The sequence below is a fragment of the Melospiza melodia genome, chromosome 9 (assembly GCF_035770615.1).
Source record: "Melospiza melodia melodia isolate bMelMel2 chromosome 9, bMelMel2.pri, whole genome shotgun sequence".
NCBI classification, from domain to species: domain Eukaryota; kingdom Metazoa; phylum Chordata; class Aves; order Passeriformes; family Passerellidae; genus Melospiza; species Melospiza melodia.
Window position 1 is genome coordinate 11,868,329 of NC_086202.1, and position 17,642 is coordinate 11,885,970.

At 45.2% G+C, this 17,642-nt stretch overlaps 1 protein-coding gene across 1 annotated transcript in view; it reads left to right on the top strand.

Moving 5' to 3' along the window:
* COL17A1 (collagen type XVII alpha 1 chain) overlaps positions 1-17,642 on the top strand; it is a 37,148-nt gene that overhangs the window by 16,930 nt on the left and 2,576 nt on the right. Inside the window, exons 17-52 of the mRNA XM_063163259.1 lie at positions 180-329; positions 766-981; positions 1,279-1,317; positions 1,449-1,475; positions 1,926-1,952; positions 2,430-2,492; positions 2,668-2,772; positions 3,268-3,330; positions 3,708-3,734; positions 3,885-3,938; positions 4,317-4,352; positions 4,554-4,589; positions 4,965-5,027; positions 5,377-5,412; positions 5,781-5,852; positions 6,208-6,234; positions 6,899-6,934; positions 7,478-7,513; positions 7,758-7,838; positions 8,512-8,547; positions 9,246-9,326; positions 10,549-10,602; positions 10,722-10,763; positions 11,024-11,071; positions 11,224-11,283; positions 11,773-11,799; positions 11,876-11,917; positions 12,077-12,133; positions 12,508-12,555; positions 13,184-13,297; positions 13,584-13,721; positions 14,302-14,385; positions 15,057-15,185; positions 15,792-15,881; positions 16,406-16,519; positions 16,785-16,937. Of these exons, the coding sequence (XP_063019329.1) occupies positions 180-329; positions 766-981; positions 1,279-1,317; positions 1,449-1,475; positions 1,926-1,952; positions 2,430-2,492; positions 2,668-2,772; positions 3,268-3,330; positions 3,708-3,734; positions 3,885-3,938; positions 4,317-4,352; positions 4,554-4,589; positions 4,965-5,027; positions 5,377-5,412; positions 5,781-5,852; positions 6,208-6,234; positions 6,899-6,934; positions 7,478-7,513; positions 7,758-7,838; positions 8,512-8,547; positions 9,246-9,326; positions 10,549-10,602; positions 10,722-10,763; positions 11,024-11,071; positions 11,224-11,283; positions 11,773-11,799; positions 11,876-11,917; positions 12,077-12,133; positions 12,508-12,555; positions 13,184-13,297; positions 13,584-13,721; positions 14,302-14,385; positions 15,057-15,185; positions 15,792-15,881; positions 16,406-16,519; positions 16,785-16,937 (2,511 nt within the window). The remainder of the gene's footprint in view (positions 1-179; positions 330-765; positions 982-1,278; positions 1,318-1,448; positions 1,476-1,925; positions 1,953-2,429; positions 2,493-2,667; positions 2,773-3,267; positions 3,331-3,707; positions 3,735-3,884; positions 3,939-4,316; positions 4,353-4,553; positions 4,590-4,964; positions 5,028-5,376; positions 5,413-5,780; positions 5,853-6,207; positions 6,235-6,898; positions 6,935-7,477; positions 7,514-7,757; positions 7,839-8,511; positions 8,548-9,245; positions 9,327-10,548; positions 10,603-10,721; positions 10,764-11,023; positions 11,072-11,223; positions 11,284-11,772; positions 11,800-11,875; positions 11,918-12,076; positions 12,134-12,507; positions 12,556-13,183; positions 13,298-13,583; positions 13,722-14,301; positions 14,386-15,056; positions 15,186-15,791; positions 15,882-16,405; positions 16,520-16,784; positions 16,938-17,642) is intronic.

Genomic DNA, 17,642 nt, shown 5'->3' on the forward strand with positions numbered 1-17,642 from the left:
GTTCCCAACTTCCACAGGGACTAGAATTACACTCACCATGTGCACAGAGTGGCATAAAGATTTTTTCCATAGCCCTTTATATAATGGATCAGGCCTTGATGTCCTTATTGTAAGAGATTCTTAACTCTAAAGTCAAGGAACTCTTCATTAACCAGGAGATTCTTCCTTCCCTTTTCCAGAAATACGAAGTGGTGATGCAGGAGGTGCAATTGGATCAGCACCATCCTGGTGTCCTTGTGGTTCCTGCTGTAGCTGGTGGAAATGGCTTCTGGGTTTGCTTCTAGCCTGGTTGTTCCTCCTTGGATTGCTTTTTGGACTCATTGCTCTGGGTAAGAGATAACTGAGGAAAAAATGTTGAATGGTATAGAATGACAGAGGGTTTAAGCTGGGAACAAGCCCAAGCACCAGAGATACCAAGCCAGAGAACTGAGGGAAACATTCAGCTTGATGGTGACTTGCCACTGAGATATTACAAATGGACAGAAAGAATGGATAAGGAATACAGTCTTTGTTGGGGAGTTATATAGTCTTGGGGTGAGTAGGATAGCAAAGCTTCTGAGATCTGAGGTCTACTGCTCCAAGACTGACAGATTCCAAAGCTGTCATTTAAATTCCAGATATCCCTTCTGGGGAAAAAAAAGAATTCTTCAAAATTCAGTGGCCATAGCTACATGACAGTGTTGCCATGTTCCTGTGATAGCATGAGATGTTTCAGGCATGCATATCTGGCAGCATGTTCCCTAGCATTTTCCTTTAACCTTCCAGCTGAAGAAGTGAGAAAGCTGAAATCTCGTGTGGAAGACCTGGAAAGAATCAATGGTGGCCTCCTGGCAATCAACCAAGGGAATTCAAAAATAGAAAAGGATGTTTCAAGAGTAGATTTTCTTCATGGTAGCTCACTCTCCTCAACCTTCCCATATGAAAATGAAGAGTCAGTCTGGTTGATGGTGAAGAGCAGACTGAATAAGGAAATAGAACGAGGTGAGCAGAGTCAAAAAATGAACCCATACCTTATTTCTCATGCTACTTTTGTTAGCAGGGGAAAGGCGATTTACTTCTGTCTAGCACATGATGGAAAGAGATGAACAACAGAGCAGCCAACATTCTCCCATCTTTAGAAATTTCATGTATTTGTGAAAACAAATTTACTGAGGAAACTCACAAACCCTACTGTGCTGCCTGTGGCCTGAAATCCAAATAGAAGTATCCTTGTTCTTGAAATGAGTATCTAGTGTGCTGTATAATGAGCTCTAACAGCCCCTTCACTTCCTCTTACAGGCTACTTCCGAGGGGAGAGAGGAGAACGTGGTGAGAAAGGTACAGCCATATAGTCCTTCTCTTCCCCTGTCCCATTCCTTGGCTCTGGCAATGCACAGTCTTCTAGAAGACAAAATGAATGACGTGGATGTCTCTTGATTCAATTTTTTTTTTTTTTTCACTTTTCTCAGGTGACATGGGAATACAAGGTCCCAAAGGTGAGTCTGGAGTTACCTGCTTTCTCAGGTAGATTGGCAGCCTGTCATAGGACCTGGGTAGAAAATGATATTTTGTAACTCCAACATGTGGAGAAGCTAATGCCAGTTATCTGTTAGTTCAGATATTGTTGTGAAGGTTGGGGTTTTTCTCCTGTTTTCTGGTCAAAAATCTCACTTTGAATCTAGAAGCTCCTTTTGCCTGGATGAAAGTCATTCCTGAAGCCAGGCTCTACCTGGTTTAATCACAGAGTGCTTCAGTGCCCAGAGGGTTTTGCATGGTGTGAATGATTCAATTATTTGCATAAATACAAGGGAGACAATTGCTGGAGGCCCTAGAACTTGTAAATATTCCAGGAACATAAGCTTCTTTTTATGAGGGTGAGGGTTAGCCAAAGTGACAAAAAGAGAAAATTTATTCCCCACTGACTGTCTCTTTGTTTCTGTCTACAGGTGATCGAGGACTTCCTGGTGTCCCAGGTGGGCTATAGTTCAATTCCCCTTTAAGGGAGGACATTTGTTTACATTAGTGGGCAAGAACAAATTCAGCACTTCCTTGCAAAATTCCTTGAACTTAGCTCAAGGTGGTTCTCTGAAGAGTCAATATTTAGCATAGATTAAGTCACTTGATTAATACCTTGGTGCTGAGCTACAGACACAGCTCAGAGACTTGGTTACAAGCAAAGCCTTGGCCAGACTTCCCCTTAGTTGAACATGCTGAATTTGTGAAGATTCTAGTCCAGCACTGAAAGAGTCCTACAGCTGCATAAATACTTGGTTCAGCTTTCCTGTGCTTTTATATGTATTGTGTTCTTCTAAAGAGATAAAGTACCCATCTTATGAGTAATATATTCTTTACCCCATAGAATTAATCTCTTCAGATTTCCCTAAGTTGCATGTTATTGTTTTATGGTACATAGTCAAGAACTCTGAATGCTTACTGTGTTTTCTTTCCAGGCATTCCTGGTCCAATTGGGCATGCAGGACCAGAAGGACCAAAAGGCCAAAAGGGAAGCATGGGTGAGCATCTCTGTCAGTGCTGTGAGTCATTCACAACTGACTGACACATGGCACAGGAGTACAGACACCTGGGTGTGTGATCATTGCCTTCCCCAGTGGAGCCAGCCATGGATCCTTTTGCCCAAGGCCTCCCTCCCACAGACACCTGGTGTTACAATGCATTTCTTTCCTGTAGGTGAGCCTGGCATGGAAGGTCCCATGGGACAAAGAGGTAGAGAAGGGATGCCAGGGCCTCGAGGGGAACCAGGACCACCTGGATTTGGAGAAAAAGGAGACAGAGGTAGGAACCAAGTGTCTTGTTGTTGGATAAGACAGAGAAGGACAAAAGCAACAGTTTGGTCCTGATTAATAGAACGCCTCAGTGATAAAATTTGATTTCACTATTCAAATCCAGATTTCATCTATACATTTCCCAGCACAGATTAATATGTCCTTAGGGATTATTTTTTTGTCAGACTTATAATGGATGAACAAGGATTGCTTTGGTTTCCCAGATCTTACAGTCAAGTCTGAGTCTGACAAAACCAAAATGACTTCACTCTCAAGGTTATCTTCTTCCCTGTTATCCAGATCATCAAAGCTGAGGAATTCATCTTGCTAAAGCTCAGAGAGCTCATATTCTTCTCTTGGACAGGGCATATCTGTTTGGGTGTTTTGAACTGATGAGCAGATTATTCATGACACTTACCAGAGAAAGAATAACAGTAGATAGAATAATGGGAAAATGGGACCATGGCTCTATTCTACCATGTCTATTCATGCTCTTATTTTGCAGGTGCTATTGGTGAGCCAGGTCCTCCAGGGCCACCTGGACCCCCAGGTTCTACTGGCCTAAAAGGTAAATGTGAAGATAGAGAGAGAACACCTAACAGAGAGGTTAGGAGTAAACGGGCCCTCCAGCTGTCCCATTTCACTTGCAGTAACCAGAAAAGGGAACTAATAGTCTGAAGCACATATCCCAGCATCTCAGCTGAGATAGATGGCTTGGGTCTCTTTACTTAAGTGGAAAATATTTCTTCAATGTCACAAGGACTGAATTCTCTGAATTTGTTGTCCTGGTTTTGAGGATGCCAGTAATGCAAATTCTTCTAGTGGCTGGGGAACTTCCAATCCACTAAACACCTCTTGGGTTTTGGATGCTGTTGTGCAAACTGAAAGCAATTTGATAATTTTCTTATTGTGGTGTTACTAAAAGAAAATCCATGTTCCTTACAGGTTTGATGGGTTCTCCAGGTCTTCCAGGTGAGTGCTGTATTACTTTGCTGTGGCATCTAGAGGCTGAGGAGAGAAAAAACAGAGTGACAGAGTGACAGCTTCTCATAGTTTTTCTGCTTCAGTGATGCATTGTGGTGAGTGGGATGAATGAAAAACCCCCATCTCATTTTTCTGCAGGTCCTCCTGGCCTACAAGGGCTTAGAGGTGAAGCAGGACTCCCAGGTCCTAAAGGTAACTTTCTCCTCCTCCTGGCAATTCAAGCAGCACTAGCTGAGGTGCTTTTCTATCACTGCTCTGAGCAGCAGATGTGATCTGACCATGTCACATTTTGATTCTGTGGGCAAAGAAAAGCATAAGACTGAAGAAAAGGGAAGCAAACCAAAATTAGTCAGTGATTGCTAGCAAATATTGAGAAATGCAGAAGACACAGAGGTAACATAGCAGTCTAAGAGAGGAAAAACAGTTGTGTGGATGGAGCTGTGTTAAAGGGAAGGAATTTCCAGTTTGAGTTTGTCTGGTACCACAGAATCTCTATTTCCCTTGATGCATTAAATGCCTTTCCCTCATGATTTGTTACTACCATTGTTCAATCACCCATATCTCTTTCAGGTGAAAAAGGAGCCAGTGGACCCCCTGGACCCAAAGGTATGTTGACCAATTAGGTATTCTTTTGTGGTTAATTTTCTTTAGATTCCTTTAGATATGGATACTGTCCATGGGTTTTATCCTTATCCATCTTTGGCTTTTTCTTCTGTGCTCTTGTCAGAAAGCAGACTTCATATTCCCTGATGGAAACATTTTACAATGAAGCAATCTCACAGAATTTGTCCCTTTTTTCTGCCACAGGTGATCAGGGTGAGAAGGGTTCTCGTGGAATGACAGGTCAGTGGATTGAAATACTGGAGTAACAGCCAACCTAATAAAAGCACAGCCCAGCCAATCCCAGTTAGCTTTCTGAAATACTATAAGGATGTTACTGATTATAGGAGTTTTATTTTTGCACCAAAATTATAAACCAATAGATCCCATTCTTGATTCCAGTAATCTTGGTAACAATCTTTGTATTTAGCTTTAGGAAAATCCTCTCTCACATGCCCTATATTCACATCACTTGAACATTTCTAATGCCCAGAGACAGTTGTGAATCATGAGGCCTGAACATCCTGTCAATGCTTGTTTTCAGTTGCAAAGCAGCAAATATTGCTGACAGAATTGTCCAAGACTTGTTTGATTCATTTTCATACTATTTTGCTACAGGTGAGCAAGGCTCAAGAGGATTACCTGGACCTCCTGGAGAGCCAGGGGCTAAAGGACCTGCAGGTGGGTACCAGAAAGCAGCTGTATTTATATGGGAGGCAATGTCATTCCACCCAGATTGTGTTTCTGTGAGCACAGACAAGGAAACAGTATGGGAGTGGAATATGCTTGTTGTGATCCTAGGTCTTACCTTTGGACAGCTGTGGTTAGTCTGTACACTCAGAGAAAATGTCCTGCAGTTAAGTTTTGAATGAATGCTTCCTGGACCTTCAGTGATGGCAGCCAAGGTTTCTTTCAGATACGATGTGATGAAAAGCCACTCTTAGGGCTGGGGCTGTGCTCCAGTTTGGAGGAAGGCAGGATAACAGTGGTACTGTTTCAGAAGTCCCTGACAATCTCTTTCTTTGGACAGGACGAGCTGGTCATGATGGACAGCCAGGTGAAAAAGGTAAGGGCTTCCTTTGAGGTAGAAGTGCAGGCACTTTCTGATTTGGTAGGAGTTGATTTGTAAAAGGGGTGGGAGAAAGATGGCAGCAGATTCATGTTATGGGATCTTCTGTCTAAGAACTGTAGAGTCAACCTGTAAACATGGAACTGAGACATATAATGGAGCAGGCTGTAAACTTGTGACAGAGTTACCTCTCTACAGAACTCTTCTGTCATTGATGTTCCCCTCCCAGACACTGATGCTGGAGATGGCCACTTGGCTGTGAGAATACAATAGGTAGAAATTGCTGCAGGACAGCCAAGCTTGAATGGATTGGTAGGTTGTATGTCAGTGACTTCTGTCTCATTAATGGTGATTTATATCCCTAGGTGAACCAGGTCTTATGGGAATGCCAGGTGCCAGAGGCCCTCCAGGACCCACTGGAGATGCTGGAGAGCCAGGTAAAAGCATAAAGAGAACAAAAATGCTTTTTGCTCAGTCAGGAATGCAGATGTATTTGTCAATTTCCAGTCTTAATTTGAATTTAAGTCTGGCAGAGGATCTCTGTATTCTTAAGGTGGTGAGGAAAGGAAAATACATAGAGAATCTAAACCCTTTATGATCCCAAAATTGCCCACAGTGCAAACATCAGCTGCTATGAGCTGATTTACATACCAGTTGCTAGGCCAGTTTCCACCACTTTGAGAATTTTTTTGTGCTATAATTTCACATAAATGGAATCTTTTTCTCCCTGTCTGTCCTTTTCCCATATGAAATTTTTTAGACATCTTAAGAGTTTTTGCCTTTTTCTGACAGGTCTTACAGGACCTCAAGGACCACCAGGTAGGTTTTTTATATTCCAGTGTGTCAATGACACACTTTAATTTGAGTTCAAAAACCCTTGTAATTTTCCCTCTGTGGTACTCAGGATTTCCAAAGTGATATCCCAAGGTTTCCTAATCTCCTTTGGCTTTTGAGACAGGCTTTGTGCAAGATGTGTGATTTTTGAGCAATGCAAAGCTTTTGAGTGTTGAGTTTTGCCTTTCCCCAAAACATAACATAACATTTCAGTTCCCCGCGCATCACTGAAAAGTCCTTCTAGTCAGCAGCAGAAACAGAAAGGAGAGGATGTGGCAATAGAGATAGAAACAGAGGATGTGACATCTGTAAGCAGAGGTGGCTGGGGGGAACAGTTCAACAGGGAATCCACCCAGGAGCCTCAGGACAGGTAGCAGTATCTAGAAGATGCTACAGGTAAATCTGTGAAGCAGTGTCATCATCCAGGGAGCAGTGGGACCAGGGAAGCCCAAGGACACAACCAGCTCAGTCTGTTCCTCCACTGGCTTATAAAGTCCTTAGAGACCTGCTTAGAAAGGCTGAAGGCTGGGGTCTTGGGTAGGGAGCTCCTTCTGTAAACTCACCAGTGAAACAGCTGGGGTACCTGAAAAGCATACAGCAAACAATATTTGCACTAACTATTTTAAATTGTTTGTCTACCTCATATCAGGACTTCCAGGCAACCCCGGCCGACCAGGGGCTAAAGGTGAGTTTTGTTTCTTCCCTAATGCTCATTTTCTCTCTAAAGATTTCATTTTAGCAAGGATTACCGGCTCCACTGACCAGTCCCTGGATCAACAGTGGCATCTAGTGGCTTTGGGAAGGGAAGGTTTGAGAAGCACGGTAGGCAAAGCTTCTCTGAGCATACACAGAGGGCAGTGGGGACATCTGCTGAGGGACTTGGCATGGCAGCTCTCCTCTGAGCAAACCTCTGAAGCCCGGTTCTGCCCTGAGCATGAGATGCCTGCTGACTGCAGTGGAAGCTGTGTGCCTGCCTCAGATAAATCAAGCTATTGCCCGTGCTGGCAGATGTAGTGCTTGGAAAGCTGATCAGAGGGCTTCTCTGGATTAGCACAGCTCTCTTGCTTCCCCCCTGACCTTCTACTGCTGTGACTTCTCAGACATGAGATAAAGGGCAGAAAGAACAGAAAGTACATGCTTAATAGTACAATGTTATTGAGCCTATTATAGCACTTACCCACCCACCCCTCTAAAAAGAAGCTCAACTTTTGTACCTTTGTTTTCCTAGGAGAACCTGGAGCTCCAGGAAAAGTCATAAGTGCAGGTATGTAGTGCTGTGAGGGTCACACTTCTGATTCAGGAGAGTTTTCTCTGGGGTTTTGTTGTGCCTCCTCAATTCATCTTGATTGTGTGTCAGACTTTTCCTGGGGCTCCCTGTGCTGGGAGAATGTATGTGCCATAGATGTGGTATTCCTTAAGCATAGATTTTTACACATTCAGTGTGTAAATAGAAGTGTAAAGATGTGTGAATATTAGTGTCTGTGTGCTAATCTGTGTTTTTTTTTCAGAGGGTTCATCAACTGTTACTCTGCCAGGCCCACCAGGGCCCCCAGGCCCACCTGGCCCCACTGGTCCTCCAGGTGTTCCAGGTGAGTACTGATGAGGACAAAGTAGTGATAGGCCAAATCCAGGGACTAGAATCAAGCTCTTTCACTGCTCAGGAAGGCAGGCTTGTGTCTCATCCCTTTCCCAGCACTGTTGTTGAAATTAGGAAGTGCTTGTTTTCCAGCCTCAGCTTTGAGCTCAAGGCAGCAGAATTCCCACTCAAGCACCTGTAAATCTTTCTCCCACACACACACTGGCTGTGCATGAGCTTGGGCCTCAGACTCCTCTGTCCAGTCACTCACTGCCCTCCAGCATGCTGGTGTCAGGCAGCAGAGTTCCTGAGCCCTGACTCTCATGGCACTTTCTGCCTGGAGCTAGTCCTGGAGCTGGTTTGGCAGAGGCAGTCTCAGTTTGCAGTATGGAATGTGAGAGGAGGGTTAGGTCTTTTGCATTCCATTTCTTTTGTGGTCAGTGGCATTCTGGTTATTTCCCCAGTCGAAGAGGCACCAAGCATTTTAATTGCCACAGGATGGAAATTCAAGTAATATATGGGGCATTGATTAATTCATACCCCATAGCAATTCCATTTGTTTGTGTAGAAAATACATTTTTTCATAGTCTTGGTCTCAGTTCTTATGAAAGTTCTATTGATATTTTCTGCTATTGTAAAATAGCCAGTAAAATCTAATGAAATTTGGGTTTTTCCTTTGAAACTAGGTCCTGTTGGACCAGCTGGTCTCCCTGGACAGCAAGGTACCATTTTCCTTCAGCTTTGATTATGCTTCTTAAGAGAAAGGAATTCATTAGTTTTTCTTAGTTTCTAATTCTCTAAGCCCCTGGCTCATTCCTTCTCCCTTTTGTTCACAGATTTCTTCCTTTCAGTTCATTTTGTTGCACTATTTGGCTTAATTAATCTAGTAAAGAATTTTTATAATTTTTTGTTTTCCCAGGGGAAGAAGAAGAGTGGTAAGAGGGTGATAAGAGCCAGTGTCATGTGGATGCTGCAGATGGCTTTTTTTTCTTATGCTATTTTTTCTGAAGGCTGGTATTTCTAAGGCACTCCTCAAGTGCTGTTGCCTTTCTGTGATAGGGGATATAGTCCAGCTGGATACCTCCTGCCATTTTGAAAGGCAGGAGAGCAAACTAGAGCCAAATTGGGATTAATGTCACTGTGAAAGCACTGCCAGTTGGGCAGACATCTCTTAGAAAGGGCCTGAAGAGAGCTGACCCCTAAGAACCTTTCTTAGCTGGTTTTCTCTGATTCTGTTAGAGCAAACTGGGCATAATTTCCACACTTGAATGCAATGTCCCTCAGATCTGGGGACTGAGTTCATGCTCCCAGTTCTCTTAAGAACAGTCTGAACCTCTTGTCAGAGTAGGTACAAAATGTCACCCTCTCTCAGTTACATAACTCCCTTTCTCTGTTTCTTTTTTTTTTTTCCTGGAAAAAGGTCCACGGGGTGAGAAAGGATCCCCAGGTGAAGCTGTGATAGAAACCATCAGAACAGAAGTCTCATCATTAGCATCTCAAAGTAAGTGGCCCTGCCTTTCCACTCCTTTGCCTGGAGGTGTGTCAGAGCTTCAAGGCCTGCTCACATCCACCAGGAGATGCTCCTAACTCTTTCTTCTCAATGTGACATGGGGCAAGTATGTGTGTGTGGTGGTGTGTCTGCAATGCCAGCTACCTCTTCTTTCTTCATCTGTGCATCCTAAAGTCATTTCAAAAGGAGGCAAAGGACATCAGGCCCATATCACAGAGAGGGAAGCTGAGGAATGGTGGCTGATGAGCTGCCACTAACAGGGGAGATACAGAGCTGAGAGCTTCCAGCCACTGAGTTCACACAGGGCAATTCCCTGTGCAATATGAGCATGGAGCCATGTAAGATGAGAGTAAGATGAGAACCAGTTTGAAAAGGCATGTTAATCTAAGCAACAGAAGTAATCTCTCTTCAAATTAAATGATGAATTCACATGAGAGCAAATAAATTTTAAGGTTAAAAAATGTAACATTTTGTAAAAATTTTAAAATGTTAAGATGAAAATAAGTGGAGCTGAACTGAATGGTTTAGGGACATCCCAAGAAAAGTGCTTGCTCTGTGCAGCACTGTTTTGCATTACACAGAGATGTGTAATGCACTTAGAGTTGCTATTCCTAGGATCTGGGACCTCTGCAAGTTTGCAGCAAGGTAGATGAGGGCATAAAATTATAAATGATCCTTGCCTGATCACCAGCTGAATGGGGCCATGTAGATTCAGACCATGCTTCAGTCATGTCCAGCTCCCCATTCAGATGTCCTAGATCACAGCATCATTGAACTTTGAGTTTGTGCCTCAGCTTGGAGGTGAGGGTACATCAAACAGTACAATCAAGATAACACAGTGCAGCTGCTTGATAAATAATTTCTGTGTTGTGTTCTCCTCCCAAAATTTCTCTACTCTTATAAAGAATCTCTACTCTCCTTGAAGTTCTTTCCCTCCTTCTTTAGCCTTTGGTCCTTTGCTCTTTCTCTCAAGAACCATTACTTTCCTCCCTGTTTCCAGTATCCTACTCAGAGCTGTATTTTGCTTCATGTCTTACCAAACACATCTCTCCTCTCCCTCCTCTGCTTCATCCTGGTCTTACGTAGGTCACTCAGGTCCCATCTTAGTCCACCTTTGATTGTAAGAGCTTCTAGCAGCAATATATTGACAGTTTCCATAGCAGCACTTGCTCCATAGCAACAATTTTCCCTTGTTTGTTTTTCTTTTGCACAGTGCTGGGAGAGCTACAAGGGCGAGCAGGACCACCAGGTCCCCCTGGACCACCAGGTGAGTAACGTACAGAGCTCAGCCCCTAAGCATGGAATGCTGACACAGCATGGCATGTTTCTGAGCCATGCAATTTGTTGAGTAAATGTTTCTAATACCCCTGTTTCATTTGTCATCAGGTGAATCTGTGCAGGGACCCCCTGGACCTCATGGTCCCCCAGGTAAGAGTTTGTTCCTCTGAAACCCAGCTGGAAAGTGGGAGGTTTTTCCAAGGCCTAGGGCTGGAAGCAGAATGCCACATAGTGGATTTCTACCAACACAGTTTCACTGCAGCAAGATGCTGCCCAACAAAGAACATTTGCTTTTGCAGCGGGTTCTAGCCAGAGTACTAATTAGTAAAAGTATTTTGGGAAGACACTCAAAGTTTTCAACTTGCCAAGGCTGATCCCTCCTGAAGCTTTTCTGTTTCCCTTTTTTCTAGGATTGCCAGGACCTCCAGGCCCACCAGGATCACCCAGGTCCACGTCAGGTAGGTCCTTGCCACTCATTCTGTCATCTGGTCCTGGAAATGTCCTGTTGGGGTTCCAGAGAGCACATAAAAGGCTAGGACCTAATGGAGCCAGGGAAACCTTGGTTCATGTTCTGTTGGATGTCTTGAAGAAATGTTTGTTTGAATTGCAGAAGCATTCTTCACAGGCCCACCAGGTCCACCAGGACCACCAGGCCCGAAGGGAGACCCAGGTGGGTATATCGTGCTGCCTTACTAGAGGGGTCTTAGCACCTTAGACTGAAAAGAAGAAAGGACTTAGGAGCAGAAATTCCTGCCTTTCTCTGTCTGTAAGAAAGCTAGCACAGTTGTCACTAAGTAGGACTCCTGTCTGCTGTAAAACAAGTCAATCTTTGTCAAAAACATTTATTAGTCTCCAGTGCTGGTGCCAAGGCAATTGCTGTATTCAGATCCCAACTTTGCAAGCCCATCGTATTCAAGAACATTCAGAACTTCAGATTTGCCATTGAAGGGGACAGCCCTTTTGCAAATGCACTGTGGACTAACTCAGTGCAATGGGGTGGCCTGTGAAGTGTAGCTCAGCTGGCAGAAAAATGTGCTCCCTTTACCCATTTCTCCCCTACAAATTGAAGGCTAAGATGATATGCTGCAGTGTGGGCTGGGATGCTGCTGATGAGAATAAAGCAAATCCTGACACTGTTCCTGTGCTTCCTTGTTGACAGGTGAACGAGGCCCACGGGGATTCACAGGTAAGGAGATGTCAGTGGGTTTCAGGGTAGCTGGCCTGGGTGTAGGAGTGCTCCTTCATTTCTGTGTCTCATGCAGGAGAACCGGGTGATCCTGGCCTTTCAGCATTCTCCTCCCACGGTTAGTCTGTGCCCCCTTTCCTCCTTTGAATTCATTGTCCCTGGGCTTGAAATCAGGCCAAAATCCTGCTCTATTCTTTCTAACTTAGTTTTACCGGAGCCAGGATTTTGTCTACATACTTTATTCCTGTCAATCTGACTCTCTTTCTGCAACTGGCAGGTGAAAGAGTCACCATACAGGGACCCCCAGGCCCACCTGGCCCACCTGGACCAAAAGGTGAAGTTAAAAATCATCTTTCTTTTATTGGGGGTGGCCTCACACATCCAAACGTGGTTGAAACTAAAGGATGGAACAGCCCAGTCTTTTGGGAACTAGAGCTGTGCTCACCCCTGCCTTTTCAGGCAAAGCAGGATCAGAGCAATAGAATTGCTGTGAGCACAAAGCACTTGACCAGGCCACAGAAGGCTCAGGCAAGCTGCCATGGTCTCTTCCTTATGCTCTTTCCCAGCAAGCTGGCATTTCAAGACAGTTATTGCAAGGGCTGGATAGTTACTTCTCTAACAACGTGAAGCTCAGCTGTTTCACATGACCAAGTATGCAAGATGCAATCACACCCATTACAAGTGTCTGTCTCCCTCACTCTTTTCCAGGTGATGCAGGTGTCCCAGGTGCACCTGGCATCCCAGGAGCATCTCGAGGTAAGAGGCCAGACCATCATTGCTCTGACATTAAGAAGGAATGTTAATATCTGGTGGAGGCTTTGAAAAAGCTCCTTTGACTTTTACCAGTGTGGGTGCCAACCTAATGCTGATGGGATTTCTGTTCAAAACCCTTCTTGCGCAACTTGTCTTAAATCATAAAATTTAAGAATTCAAGGGGTTTTTTTCCAACTTACTGGGAATCCTTTAAGCCAGAGTTTGCCTCTGTGTGGATAGATCCTTGAACTGGTGCTGCCCAGGCTGACTAGAATTGGGAGCAGCAGGGCAGTGATATTAGACTAATGAGCTTGAGCTCTATGATCTCCATCTGTATTCTGCACAGCACTGCACTCTAGTGCTCAAGCCCACCAGGTCTGCCTCTACAAAGCCAGGAATGTCTCTGGACTCAGCCCTGCTGAATTATAAGATGCTGAATTAATTGAAGACATTATACTGCCAAATAGCCCATGCTCAGACTGTGTTTAAATATGCAGGGGGAGCCCCTCCATATTCAATTTCCAAAGGTCTTTCCAGGCCTGTGGGGACGGCTTAATGCAAGTACACTTCACTATCACTTGGTCTAATGCAACTGTGCCAAAAACACTTCTCCTTACAATGCTTTCTGTAGGTGGATCTAGACAAATTCAGGGACCCCCAGGACCTCCTGGGCCACCTGGTCCTCCTGGCCCAAGTGGAGGTTCATCTCAAGAGATTCAGCAGTATGTGACTGACTACCTGAAGAGTGAGTATAATGGGATTTTTGCTGTGGGTCAGCAGTTTCCTGCCTATCTCTCTTGCTCCCTAGGACCTTGTCCTCTTCTATTAGAAACCCTCTTCTATTAGAAACAACAGCCCTGCTGCTCTGGGCTTATTTCTGTTGAGTACTGTGAAGTGCTGTTGTCCATTGTGGCCTCTGTAGAACTGTCCTTCTGTTGTCCCGTTCCTTGTCAAAGGAAGCAGGTCTGGTAATTGTGCATATGGTCAGTCTTCCCTCTGTCATGTGGGCATATCTTGGGCTTTTTACATAGGTGACAACGTCAGACATTATTTCACTGGTGCCCAAGGCCCACCAGGCCCTCCAGGCCCGCCTGGACTCATCACCACTGCAGATGGGATGACCTTGGACTATGCAGAGCTGGCTACCCGTGTCATGAGCTATATGACAAGTAAGCACCGTGTTGATAAACTCTGTACTGAGTCATGCCCTCTGCTGAGCTTGTGCAGCACCTAGGAGGTGAGAACTAGAGGAAAAACAAATCTTTGAATAGCAGCACCCCAACTAGGTTATTCATCTTCAGCAGTCTAGGCCCAGGACTCTGCACAGCTGAGGTGTCTTCTGAGCCTTATCCTTTTTTAATGGTTAGATTAACTAGCAGTTGCTGCTGCTTGGAAAGTCTTATATTAAACATTTGCTGTTAGACTCTTTGACACCCCAAAGACCCCAAACAGAGATGGATTGTTTAGTATATGTGGTCTCAAGTATTTGGGAGTTGTCTTGGGTGCTCCTAAATTAGATGAAATCCCCAGAGCTTTTGGAAGTAGCCTGGAATCTGAACCAGAAATGAACAGAGCACACAGCTGTCTGTGATGACCAGGATGTGTGACAGAGCAACTGTTTCATAGCTGGGGGCATGAGAAGGCCATTCTACCAGTTAATTAATTCATCTGTCCTTTGTTCCTTCCTGACCCCCCCCGCCTCACCTTCTGTCTCATGCTGGCTCATGTAAAACCTTTGCATTCCCACAGGCTCTTCAGGTCGCTATGAGTCATTTTCTAGCTCAGTATCCACTACATCCATTTTGTACCAAGAACTTCTGGACCTGCTGCAAAGTAAGTGACCCTCAAGGGAAACATGGAATTGAGGGTAAAGCATCCTGGAGATCTCTCTTTCCCTTCCAGTCTCCAGTCTGCAACTGGAGTTACCTGCAGCTGCTTCAGGCTGTTGTACTTTCCAGCTCCCCCACTCTGTGTTTCTCCCATAGCCTTGCTATGTTGTTGTTCTTAAGGTGAAGGAGATCCCCAACTCTGTATTCTTTTCTATACACACTGTTACTGTGGGCTGACAGGTAAATCTCCAGGTTGTCATTTGGCTGTCCCTGAAGGTAATGATTTTGCTGGCCAGCACTGTGCTCCAAATGGCTCCAAAGTGTCACAAAGCTCAGCATGGTCTTTCCCAGCTGAACTGCTTTTCATTCCCTTTACCCAATAAGTTGTCCAGGGTGTCCTGAAAAAAAACAGACCACAGGGAGGTCCCTTAAGCCATCCAAATTCACATCCTCCTTATACCCTTATTATAGGAGGTTCCCAGCCTTGTCACAAATGTTTCTGGCACTATATACAGGACAATTCACTGCAAAAAGAGGGAGGAAAGGAGCTTTGCATCCATAGGTTTTGGTGGTTTCCTTGTTGGAGAGGGCTCAGCTCACAGGCTGGGATCTCCTCACACCTGGTTCTGTGCAGCAGCTGGACAGCCTTAAAAACTGGTTTTTTTTAATTTCTAGGAGAAGAAATCCGTCAGTATCTCATTGGACCTCGGGGCCCACCAGGACCTCCTGGGCCAGGGGGAGATGGAATGTCTCTGTCACTGGATTATGATGAGCTGACCAGGAGGTTTATCAACTACTTGTCAAGTAATGGTTTTATTAGTGTGTGTTTCTCTCTGTTCCTTTGGGAGCCCAGCACAAAGCTCATGCTGTCAAGTCAGTAGAAATTATTCCAGTGCTAATTGTGTGAATCCCTGTGTACAGAGACCTCTTCATAGGGACTGTAAGAGACTTGGAAGAGAACAAAGATACCCTGTAGCTAAGATACCACTGACAGACTAGTAATGAATCCTTTCTTTGTTAAAAATTGAGCTTAGGAACAAAATTTCATCTTAGCCATCTTAGAAGTGCCATGAACACCTTTAAGTGCCTTTCTAACCTTTATCTCTGTGGTCAGGATATATTTCTCTGTGAAAGAGTTGGTCTGTCCAGGGGTGTCCTGGGTTCATGAGGTGCAGAGCTTTTGTCAGGAGCAGAAGCCCCTGCCTGTCTGTCTGTGGGTGTCCTTGGGATTGTCAGGTCAAAGTCACAAGTCCAGAACAAGGTTTGAGCTCTGGCTCCTGGCACAGCTGCTGATGGGGACTCTGCACTCTGCAGGAGCCCCTCCTGCATTGCCTGTGAACAAGCCCTGCAGCCTGTCTGCTCACACTGTAACAGCCTGTTCTGATAATGTGGATCTGTTGGATTTTGCAGGTTCTGGGATGAGCATTGGACTGCCTGGACCACCTGGGCCTCCAGGGTCACCTGGGATATCTTACAGTGACCTGACAGCGTACCTGCGAAGTAAGCCAGCTTCTTCACTCTCCTGCCATGGGGCTCTGTGTGACCCCACGACCTTTTTTACAGCCTTAGTCTCAGAATTTCCCTTTTGGCCTGTCATCACAAACAACCCTCTGATGGTCCTTTGTCCTTAGCAACACGGCAGGCCTCTGCTGGCACCTGCACACCCCACAGGGGGCTGCAGCTGGATCACCATGCTCCTGTGAGGAGCAACAGCAGTGGGGGTGTCTTGGCATGAAGGAGCCCTTTGTTGTGTCCAAACTCTGCAACATAAAGGCATCATTTCTTATGCCTCTTTAAAAGTATATTTTAAAAATAGGGACTTTACTCTCTTTGGAGTCACCTGAATGTCCAGTGTGACATCTACATGCAGGAAGTGAGGTACACCAAGAAAACTACACCAGGAATTACTAGAGAGAAAAAAACCCTTCCACTTGGCTGTATCTGGTATTACTTGTATTGTCAAAGAACATTCATTAGGGTTGGGGTTGTTTGGGTGACTTCTTTTCTTCTCTTGTGTCTTACAGACTCTGAATTCAGTGGTGTTGTTGGGCCCCCTGGTCCTGCAGGCCCCCCAGGACCTCCAGGGATCCCTGGATCACCAGGCACCTCTCTGGAGGACATCTCTGCTTACCTTCAAAGTAAAGCACTTATGTTTCTCACAGCTGGCAGGGTGATTCTGTTTTTAGATGCAGGGGGGACTTGAGGCTGAGATTTAGCTTAGATTTAGCAGGGATGTGACTGCCCCTGGAAACAAAGTCACTGTATTAAGAAAAGAATTTGTCAGTGTTGTCTGTAAAGGGATGGAAATTGGGGTTGGAGCCTTTAAACTTTCAAGATCATGACAGATATGTGAAATTTCCTTATCCTCTCACTGATGAAAAATAATTCTTTCTCTCTCTCAAGATGTTGGATACTCTTCCCTGTCTGGAGTCCGGGGCCCACCAGGCCCTCCTGGCCCTCCAGGACCACCAGGTTTCTCTGGAACTGGCCTCCTGTCCTATGCTGACATCACCAACAGCGATGAGTTCAGGAGTGAGCTGATCCAGTACCTGAAGAGTAAGGGAACACCATCCATCCTTCCTGCACACATCCCAAAATATGCTTCACCTGGTGTAGGTGACTGGCTCTGCCACAGCTGAGACATTCCTGTAGGAGCCTTCCCTCTACAGCCAGGTCTACAGGAATGTGCTGCACCCTGTAGGCTTCTCTCCTCTCAGTCCAACTGCCAGCCAAAGCCTGTGTTGTGAGACAAGGACAAGCACTGGGTAGATGCAGTTGGCCTGTGCTGAACATGGGTCCCTAGGAAGGTCACCAAGAGTTTTACCATGGGAAAAGCATTTTCTTTGGCAAACATCTGCCCACAGAGCCATGGATAATGGAAGGGTTGGAAGGCAGCACTGAGCTAGCTGTGAAGCACCAATGGTCTGAGCTCATGCTGGCAAGCCATCCAGGGCAGGCTTTCAAAAACACCTCAGTTTTGGTAAACTGGTCACAGAATGGCTCTTCTGGCAGAGGTGCTGAAATTGGTCTGAGGAGTGCAGCCTTCTGCAAAATCATTGGGCATGTTCCTAAGATTGAGCACACAAAATTGTGGGAGAGATAGGAAAGAGGTAGTCTTGCCATCGATGAAGTTCAAGGTTGATATGTGCCTGCTGCGTGAGAAATGGCGCTGGATGAGGGTCACTGATGGCTGGTGAGACAGAACTTCACACTCCAGTCTTCATTCAGGTGGTATCTCTGTCAAGCCCAGTGTCCCCCCTT